This window comes from Choloepus didactylus, chromosome 14, assembly GCF_015220235.1.
Source record: "Choloepus didactylus isolate mChoDid1 chromosome 14, mChoDid1.pri, whole genome shotgun sequence".
Lineage (NCBI taxonomy): Eukaryota > Metazoa > Chordata > Mammalia > Pilosa > Megalonychidae > Choloepus > Choloepus didactylus.
Window position 1 is genome coordinate 79,253,915 of NC_051320.1, and position 10,913 is coordinate 79,264,827.

Sequence of the window (10,913 nt, forward strand, 5' to 3'; positions counted from 1 at the left end):
CTCTGCCACTGACCCACAAGTCCTTGGTATTGGCGTATGGCTCCTGAGACTTGCAAGTGGGCCCCTCTTCCAGGCTGTGCACCCCCTGGTCCTCTGTTGAGGGATGACTGAGCTATGTCACAGGTGAGTACCATCCCCCCTGGGCAGTTCTGGGCTGCTGGGCTGTGTAGGGAGGCTCCCAGTCTGCTGAAATGATGGCTGAATGGGGCTTTGTTAATTCACACTGCTCCACCTTCCCAACTCTGGGACAATCAGCTGAGGTTGCAGGGAAGGCTAATGTCCATGCCTAGTTTTGTGGTGTGTGCCTGTTATTTGAAGCACTTCCGTCACACTGGATTGTCTGGGGCAGGTCTGGGCTATGGGGCTGGCGATGGGCAGGAGGGTTTCCTGTCCACCAGGATGATGGCTGTGAATGGACACCCCCCTTTTCTTGGGAAGTTGTGGTGTTTAGTGAATTTTCTCAGCCACTGGATTATTGCCTTTTGTCTCAGAGCTCTCTCAGTTCTGCTCTTGGCTTGACCTACCCAAATTGCAAGTATTTGAAGCTTTCTGTATTGGGCTTCTTAGAGTAATTGTTTTAGAAAAAGAAAAAAGGATTAAAAAAAAAAGGCCCTCCTCAGAGATCTAATGGGCTATTGAAATGCTAAGAGACAAAGCAATTAGGGCCATTAAAGAAAGGTCCACAGGGCAGAGAGATCAGCTTTTCTTCGGGATTTGCATATGAGCCTCAGGGCCTGAGCTCTGCCCTTCCCCTTTCTATGTTCACCAGAACTCCAAAAATCCTCCGCTTTTATTTTGGAGTTTTTCGTGTTGTTTTTTTCTATGCCTGTCTCCTCTCTGCTGGGCTGGCTGCTCTCAGATTCTCTGGTGTCTGGTCTCAGTCTATCTATGGTTGGAGTTTGGATCAGTAGAATGAGTTTCCGATAAGGGCTGCCACTGCAGTTCTCCCTTCTCCTTCCCGGAGCTGACAGCCCCTCCTCCCACGGGACTGAGCCTGGCAGGGAGGGGTGCGGGTCCCCTGGCCACAAAAACTTACAGATTTTGCTGATCTCAGCAGTTAGACGTTTTCATGAGTGTTGTATGAAGTATGCCCAAAGTCAGATTGCTCTGTGGTGTCCAGTCCACGCAGTTCCTGGCTTTCTACCTACTTTCCTGGAGGAGTAACTAAAACATACAGCTCACCAGTCCGCCATCTTGCCCTGCCTCTCCCCATGATCATCTTTTAAGACAGATTCTATAATTATTTCCATTTTACAGATGAAGCACACACCGCTAGTGAACAGCAGACTATAGTCAGTCATACTAGAAGTCAAGAATAAAGGGTACTTCAGAGGAGCTGGTGCATTTTAGCTCGCTTAGGTTTCCCCAATAGATGAGATGAGCACTGCATGTGCACAGTGTGAATGTTTTTATTTGATGACTTAGCATCAAATCCACAACCAGGCGCATGGTAGGAAGGAAATTTTAAGTGGATAAATGTAAAAGAGTCATTTGATGCCAGAAAGCATAGTTTTACTAGGTAATCATCTAGTCTATCAGTCACTGTAAGGAACTGTTTGAATTACATGTTTAAAAAATAAGTTCTACTATAAGTTTTATCCAAAAATCATTAAGAAAGGAGAGAAAAGATGAATAGACTTCAAGTTGATAGCATAAAATGTTCCTATCCTATAGGCACTCTGGGATTAGCTGTCCATTTTGTTCAAGGTTGTATATTGAACCGTTCCCCGATATCATGTGAGGGGCAATAACCATGGAGACAAAAAACAGAAGTGGACTAGAGCTAATACTGAAAGAAGAGAGTTCTCAAATAGAGAAGAAATTTAAAGGACAAAACAAAAAAAAATGGGTTATCAGGAAAGGTGAAAACGATGCACACAGGCAGGGTTCACCAAGATAACTGTGCAAGAGACCCAAAGAAGGGGTAAGACCCATTAGCCCATGGTGCCCGATTCCCACCCCATCTGTCTTCCCCAGTAGGGTGCCCAGAAGCCTGATGCATTCTCCACATCCTGGATGGATGCTGAGGGCGTTCTGATGGGCTTTTCTCTGCCTGGTAACCAGCCTGACAGCTCTGGGTTCCTGGCATCTGCTTATCAGCAACAGATTCTTCTCTGAGCCACAGGCATGGACTTACTGAGCTAGGACCACAGAAATAACCTAGCTCCTGCCATAACCTAGCTGCCGCTGCCATCAGTGGTCTAGGCAAAGAGGACAAAGCACAAAAGTGATATGCAAGAGAGGAGAAGGAATGCTGGAAAGAGGGAGCCGATGGGCAAGCAGAAGAGTAAAGGAGGACAGTGACTGATGTCTGAAAAGGTACTAAATGGGCCGAAGTGGCTGTTAATTTGCAGATGAGGGAGACGGGATGAAAACGGTTAAGTCCCATCAAGTTCACTGTTCATGCCAATGCTCCCTTAAGAAGGCAATCTATCTGCCAGCTTAAGAATTAACCCTCACTTAGTAGAGAGGCAGAAGAAAGAACAAAACACAGTGTTCTTTGCGTTCTTACTGCCAAGGTTTCCTCTCACTGCAAGCGGCTGAGGTTCTATGCAATGAACGATGCAAACCCCTCAGCAAATGAAGCTTAAGGACTGTTCTTAGTTAACAAGCTGGAGAGGACAGCTCAACTGCATGCAAACTTCGAGCTGACCTTTGGTCAGCTAGATCCACAGGGTTCATAATCAGTGCGTTGTGCTTCATTAATTCCCTTTGAGGAAGAAAACCTGTGACCTATAAACTGGGATTGGTCAATTTAGATGCAGACAAAATTTACACATGCAGAAAATAGAAGTAAACCATAAATGCCTTAATCTGAAAACAAAAACAGAATCTAGAATTGCAAAGGACAGCCTTTCTTTAACCTTGAAAAAAGATACTACATATTCCATTTTAAGGACTATTAAGCTTGGAGTAGTATCAGTATTTAGTCATTTTTTCATGAATTTTTTTTTTCTGCTTACAAAACTACTCTGTGTTTGTTGTAAAAATTTTGGAAAATAAAAAGTCTAAAGAAGAAAGGAAATCACTCTAAATCCTTCCATCCTGAATATTTACTCCTAATGATATGAGGTTTTCTGGCAATAAAGAATTTTGAGCATAACACAGGAAAACATACTGTAAGGAAATGATTATGTCTACAGCTCTGAACTGTTCATCGTAATAAAGTTCTTATAGTATTGACACATTTTCTGCTTATCCAAGCTCACACAAATTTTGTTGCTGGCAAGAAGTTTTTTGCCCTTTTGTTTTTTTTTTTTTTTAGAAAATGAACTATTCAACCATACTTGGTACAACAAGAAAGTTATGAAAATGAGTTATGAAAACACTCACCAAGTTTGAGGCAACCTCCAATGCTTCCATGTGCCTTCCCAGGCGAGCCAGGCACCGTGCCTGGCCTTCTTGGACATCCCTTTTCATGGCAAATTGGTAGGTGACAGTTTTCAGAGATGCTAGAATACTCTTGCAAGTGCTTTCTGTTAATGAAAGGAATGGAAGGGAAGAGAAGAGAGAAGAGAAGGGGAGAAACATAATAGAAAAGAGGACAGACCCAAAGGGATTTCTTCTAGGAGGTGGAAGGTAATGCTATAATTGACCCCTACAATGAACTAAGAAAGGAAATGAGTTTAACACATACTCTCCCAGTAGTTCAGAGTCGGGAACTATTTTTCTAAAAGGTAGAGAAGAAAGCGTTGGAGAATATAGCCACTACTATTTGGGAAACATTATAATATAGTAGAAATGTATTCTGGAGTCAGAGACCAGAGTTTGAATGCTTGTTTTGCAACTTAATTGCAATTTAATTTTCATCAGCAGAATAATAATGCCAGACTCTTGTGAAGAGTGAATGAAACAATATATGTAAAACAACCTGGCACCAAGATTTGGGGTGCTTTGCTCCTGTGGTACTGTAAGTTATCTGTCCTGGAGGCTTCCACTGAATGAGGACAGACAGACCTTGAGGGAAACAGACCTATAAGGACTCCCAAAAGACTGAAACTTATTTTGAGGTAACAGGAAACAGATTATAGAGAGCCACACAGAAAAAGGACAGAAACTTGGGACTCTGCAAACACACATATAAAAGATGAAATTCTAGCTATTAAATTCTCCTTTATATATATGTGTGTGTATATATATATATATATATATATGTGTGTGTGTGTGTGTGTGTATATATATGCTGTAACTGATAAAAAAAGAGCCTACTTCAAGTCCCACAAACTTATATATATAGTTCTACCTGATACTCTTGCCGTCTGTAGGCCAGATCCCCTTTGAATTTCTTGGAAGTTAGAGTTTCAGCATCATCTCCGCTACCCGTTTCTTCATAAAACCACTAGAAATTGTGAAAACAGCATATTACAGAGAGTGAAGCTGTGCTTTTGCACCTCAAACTCGGAAACAATTTCCCATAACATAACTGATTAAATATCAAAAAAGAGCTATTTCTTCAGGATGAAACTCAAGAGGAAAACATGACAAAGAATGCCAATTTTGATGATAGCTCAATTTTTATTACAAGTTATCACAAGTAATAAACCAATAATTTGATACCTCTCAACTAAAAAAAGCACACATGTATATGGTTTTATCTACCGCATTTTTGATACAGGGTTGTGGTGCCTGGGAACCTACATTTATCTGACACAGTTCACACTGGTTTTTTAGCAGGAGATATGTTGTCTTGTAGAGGAATTTTAGAAGAGATGAGCAGGGACTGGCAACTCTTTATGGAAAGGACGCAGGAAAGAAGAATTATAATTATTGTGTTATTATAAAAAGGTTGCAAAGACAAAAGTAGAATCTAAGCAAAGAGGGAGATACAAATGAAGGCTGAAGAGCAGGCTTCAATTCAATCAAATGCAAAAGACTTTTAGGAGACAAGTCTGAAGAAATGCCTGTCTGGGGTATTTTATTCTCTTGTCTATTGAAAGAAAAGTGGGATTGAGGTTTTGTGACTAAACGTAAGAAACAGACATGATGAAAAGCAGTCTGACTGCCGGTTTTTCAGCGCCCAAGAAGTATCTCATATTCCCTTTAGTTTACACAGCGAAACACATTGAGGCTACATAAAGTCTACTCCCAGTTAAATACTATGAATTCAAATGTAACCATATTTGTGATGGTTTCACCATGACGTCAAAATTGCTTGTCTTTATTTCTAAGTGAGTCACCTGAGTGCCACTGACCCTCAGTGTTTACTGTTTTCTCAGTAAAATTATTTTCTCTCCTTAGCCTGATCCATCAGTAGAGAAAGCTAGTAACCACTGTTTTCTGCTCTTCCTTAAGTACAATGCAACTCAACAACAGTCTGTTTACTCTGTAATCTACTGCTTATGGGTCACACACTGGATTAGATCAGCCATTCACAACTTCTTGAATAACTACATACCTGCAAACTTCCATCAAATTTTCATTATCCTACTGAGAAATGATCAAGCAAAGTTGGTTTATTCTCCCACATAACCTGCAGGCCCACACAAATTCAGACAAGGGATGACATCAAATATCCTGTTAAAAGAGGAAGGAGCTAAGAGCAAAGTGCATGGACAAGATGAACAACTGGCCCCCCAGAGAATCTGAGCGTGCAGGGAAAGTGGAAATCTTCCAGCCCAAACTCCTAGTTTACACCTAGGGAAACCAGACAACTTGAATAAGGCCTCTCTTAGTTTATGAGCAGTATATTTTCATATTCATATACCAGACAAATTCTAAAGACAAGGGATTTTTGGATTTTACTTTTTACAAGTTATTCTTGTTTGGAGCTGTTATGTACCCCACAAAAGGCCATGCTCCTTTAATCCATTCTTGTGGGGACAGACCTATTGTGGGTGGGACCTTTTAGTTAAGCTATTCTAATTGAGATGTGACCCAGCCCATCAAGGTGGGTGTTAATCCTTTACAGGAGTCCTTTGTGAAGAGCATAATAGGCAGTAAAAGCCCAGAGAGGAGAGAGATGAGAAATACCCAGAGACATCTGGAGAAAGCCATTGAAACCAGAACCCAGGAGAGAAGGACCAGCAGACATTGCCATGTGCCTTTCCATGTGACAGAGGAACCCCAGATGCCAGCAGCCTTTCCTCAAAGAAGGTATCTTCCTCTTGATGCCTTAATTTGTACATTTTCATGGCCTTAGAACTGTAAATTTGTAACCTAATAAAACCCCATTGGAAAAGCCAACCCATTTCTGGTATACTGCATTCCAGCAGCTTTAGCAAACCAAAACACAAGTGTACAGCACATTACACTTGACATACATTATCTCATTTCACACACACAATAACCCTGTGAGCCAACAAGTATTATTTTTTCCCAAATGACAAATAAAGAACTGATGTCTAAAAAGTGAGTGTTAAAGTCAACACTGGCATTCAAGGGTCCTATCTCATAACCCAGACTTTCTTATGCTCCACCACATGGCTTCCCAATTCCATTCCCAGCTTTCAGTCTGTATAATAAGAGTATTATACAGACTGCATGTGGTAAGGAGAAAACGTAAGTGAAAATGAACAAAATACAATTCAATAAAATTGCAGGCCAGACATCTCTAAGCATAACTGTTGTAAGGAATAAATGAGCCAATATATGCAAAGGGCCCAGCAGAATCTGGTACAGTTAAGCTTTCCATAAACATTAGTTATTAGTGGTGAGATGAGATTTACACACATAAATCGCTACAGATAATACTCTACTAATTCAAGGATACTCACAGAGTTCCTATTATAAACAAAAACTGTTAGATACTGCAAAGTGTGTAAAATTAAGAACCCACTCCTATGTGATCTTCCTGCTCTCTGGGTCTAGACATTTTATGAGAATACTGGCAGGTGCTTTAACAGAAGCTACAAGGTGGAGACAAAGAGATGTAAACAAAAATATTTGATTGGAAGGAGGAATCAGAGAAGACTTCCTGGAGGAGGCAGAATTTAGAATATGCCTTGAGGAGAAAAAGAACAATTTTGACCATCAGAGTGGGGGTCAGATATTCTGGACTGGGGAATTCACCGAACAATAAATGAATGGCTGGGGTGGCTACGGCCGGTTTGCAGCACGTTCCCGTTTGGAGAGGAGACACTACCAAGGTTTGAAAAGTGGGCGGTGACCGAATTTCGGAGAGCCCTGACTGTCCAGCAGCAGAATCAGTGAAGACCAACGGAGTTTCTGAAGGTACTAGAGCAGGGAGAGAGGGATGAGCCAGCTGCAGTTGGAGCGGCCGAGGACTAGGTGGGCGTAAGACTGCGGACAATGCAGGGAACGTCGCGCGCCCCGGAGGGTGGAGTCGGCCGCGAGCACTGCCAGGCCCACCCGGGATAAGGCCTGGGAAACGCCAGTTTCTCCGCGGAGGGGAAGGGATGACGGCGAGGGCTGGGGAGCGGCTGCGTCACACCAAGAGGCGGCAGGCGCTCGTGGAGGGATTGGGCTTGCGCGGGCGGCGAGAATGAAGCGCGGAGCGGGACGCGGGCGCGCGGCTACGAGGCGCTACAGGGGCCCAACCGAAGAGCCTGGACGGGGCCTCCCTCACCTCCGGTTCGCAGCGCTTGGCGCAGTAAGACGCTGGGGCTCCACACCGCCGCTCGGGCCTCTCCTCAAACACCGAGTCTTCGAACTCGCCGCCGAACTCCCAGTGTCCTGTCTCCATCGCGCGCCGGCAGCCGGGGCAACGAGACGAAGCAGTGCCTAGAGCGGTGCCCACGTGCGGGCCAAACCGGAAGGAGAGATTCAGCTGGGGCCCAGAACGCGGCATGCTGGGACTTGTAGTCTTTGGAGAGGACAAATGGGAACGTATCCCGCTACGAGCTCGGAGTACTGGATGTGCTGAGATTTCTATCTGACTCACGAACCGACTGAACAAACTGACAACAGAGGGCTTGTCTTCTCCGTGTCCGGGGATGGACAGAACGATCCTCACCTGCAGGCATCAAAAAGCATTGGCCCCAGGGTAACTGTTTAAAATCCGTAGGTAACATTTTTTTTAACCACCGATGATATTCCTGGCTCAGTGTTAACTACTTTATATGCACTATTTTTCCCTTTCCTAACAACGTTATAAAAGACATAATGATTGTCTTTTTGCAAATGAAGAAACTGGACCTTGAAGAAATTAAGTAACTTGCACCTAATAGGCATTATCTTTACAGAAAAGGGATAGTGATTCCCATAGGGATAGAGGGACTGAGAGGTGACTGCTAAAGGGTATAGGGTTTTTTCTTTGGGAGAAATGAAAGTATTCTAAAATTGATTGTGGTGAAATGCACAGCTCTGTGTTTATACTAAAATCCATTGATTGTACACTTTGGATGGATGGTATGTTATGTGAATATATCTCAATAATACTGCTTTAAAAAAAAAGAAATTAGGAAGCTAGAGTATAAAACAGGGGACCGTATAACAATGAACCCTGTGGTGGACGATGACCGTGATTAACAGTATAAATATAAAAATGTTCTTTCATGAACTAGAACAAATATATGTCACTATTACAAGGAGTCAATAAAAGAATAGTATATAGGGGAAAATGCACCTACTGCAAACTATGAACTATAGTTAACAGTAATGTTTTAATATTCTTTCAACAGTAAAAAAGATACCACACTAGGAGTCTGTGATTAGGGGGATAACAGGCATGGGATGAGTTGGGGTTTTATTTTTGTTTTTGTTTTGAGTAATGAAAATGTTCTAAAATTGATTGTGGTAAGGAATGCACGACTATGTGATGATACCGTGAACCATCGATTGTATACTTTGGATGGATACTTTGGATGGATTGTATGATATGAATGTATCTCCAACTGCTGGAACAAAATTAGGGCTTAAAGAGGTTAAGCCACTTGCTCAAGGTCAGTTATTGCATGGCTAAGAGCTGGGAAATACAGAGATACCACCACCCATAGCAAAGATCAAAGAGTAATTCATGCTTTTATAAAATCGAGGACCTAGAAATCTAGCCCTGGGGGCTCTTTCAGGGAGCATTAATTCTGCCTGGAGAAAAACACGAAAGCCCAGAATTCTAAGATCAACATTTACTAGAATTCTTATACTTTCAAGATATCCCTTGAGACTATAAGGCAGAGATTATTTATAAATAGAATACTGGTCAATATTACCCAGCACAGTATTACTGTGCTTTATTGCACAGCAGGATGTTGACATGGAGGCTTCTCCTGTGTTCTAGTTTGCTAATGCTGCTGGAATGCAAAACACCGGAGATGGATTGGCTTTTATAAAAGGGGGGTTATTTGGTTACACAGTTATAGTCCTAAGGCCATAAAATATTCAAGGTAACACATCAGCAATCGGGTACCTTCACTGGAGGATGGCCAATGGTGTCCGGAAAACCTCTGTTAGCTGAGAAGGCACGTGGCTGGCATCTGCTCCAAAGTTCTGGTTTCAAAATGGCTTTCTCCCAGTATGTTCCTCTCTAGGCTGCAGTTCCTCAAAAATGTCACTCTTAGTTGCTCTTGGGGTGTTTGTCCTCTCTTAGCTTCTCCAGAGCAAGAGTCTGCTTTCAATGGCCATCTCCAAACTGTCTCTCATCTGCAACTCCTGTGCTTTCTTCAAAGTGTCCCTCTTGGCTGTAGCTCCCTTCAAAATGTCACTCACAATTGCACTGAGTTCCCTTTGCCCATCAGCTCATTTATATGGCTCCACTGATCAAGGCCATCCTGAATGGGTGGGGCCACGCCTCCATGGGAATATCTCATCAGAGTTATCACCTGCAGTTGGGTGGGGCGCATTTCCATGCAAACAACCCAATCCAAATGTTCCAACTTAATCCCCACTAAAATGTCTGCCCCACAAGATTTCATCAAAGAATATGGCTTTTTCTGGGGGATATAATACATTCAAACCAGCACACCCTGCCTTTCTTCCTAATTCTCCTTACTCCCTTCCACCAGTCCTTCTTCCATGGGGGTGTCCCTTGAAATTTATTTCCCAGAGCTCTTTCCTCAACCCAGTTTTCTCCTCCACAAACTCACCCTGGAGGAACTTTGTCCATTCCCCAAAGTTTCAAAATCCACCTCTCTGCTGATGACTCCCAAATCTATAACCAGCCCGTATATCCAAAAGCCTTGGGTGGGCGGCTCCACATGCATAGCCGCCAAGCCTTAGCTACTGGTGAATTCTTCAATGCAAGGGCCATTAAAAAAAAAGTTTGTTTTGTTTTTCTATCAGAAATATAATAGCCCTTTTCATGAAAAATATGAAATTATAGAAAAATAGAAAGACGTAAAAAGGTATCTATAATATTGTGGATCGAATTGTGTGCCCAATTTGGACATGTTCTTGGTCTTGGTTCGCACTCTGATGGGTGTGGACCCATTGTAAACAAGATGTCTTGAAAATATTACTTCAGTTAAGGTGTGTCCCACCTGAATGAGATTGCATTTTATTCTGGATTACAGAATCCTTTATAAGCAGGCTGAAATTCAGACAGAGAGAGAAAGCTACTGGAAGTCAACAGAACCCGGAGGAAAAAGAAGTCATCACCATGTGCATTGCCAAATGACAGAAAAGCCAAGTGTGCCAGTTTGAATGTATTATGTCCCCCCAAACGCCATTATCTTTAATGTAATCTTGTGTGGGCAGACCTATCAGTGTTAATTAGATTGTAATTCTTTGAGTGTTTCCATGGAGATGTGCCCCACCCAACTGTGGGTGCTGACTCTGATTGGATAATTTCCATGGAGGTGTTGGCCCGCCCATTCAGGGTAGGTCTGAATTAAACTACTGGAGCACTACATAAGATCAGACAGAAGGAGCAAGCTGCCACAGCCAAGAGGGACACTTTGAAGAAAGCACAGGGGCTGCAGATGAGAGACATTTTGAAGACAGCCATTGAATGCAGACTCTTGCTCCGGAGAAGCTAAGAGAGGACAAATACCCCAAGTGCAACTAAGAGTGACATTTTT

The 10,913-nt window shown here is 42.7% G+C and overlaps 1 protein-coding gene across 1 annotated transcript in view; it reads right to left on the bottom strand.

The window, feature by feature from the left end:
* Positions 1-7,693, bottom strand: part of C14H8orf76 (chromosome 14 C8orf76 homolog) — a 37,308-nt gene extending 29,615 nt beyond the window's left edge. The window contains 4 exon segments of the mRNA XM_037802823.1: positions 3,334-3,436; positions 3,438-3,472; positions 4,244-4,339; positions 7,526-7,693. Coding sequence (XP_037658751.1) covers positions 3,334-3,436; positions 3,438-3,472; positions 4,244-4,339; positions 7,526-7,642 — 351 coding nt within the window. The 5' untranslated portion in view covers positions 7,643-7,693.
* Between the last annotated feature and the right edge of the window lie 3,220 nt (positions 7,694-10,913).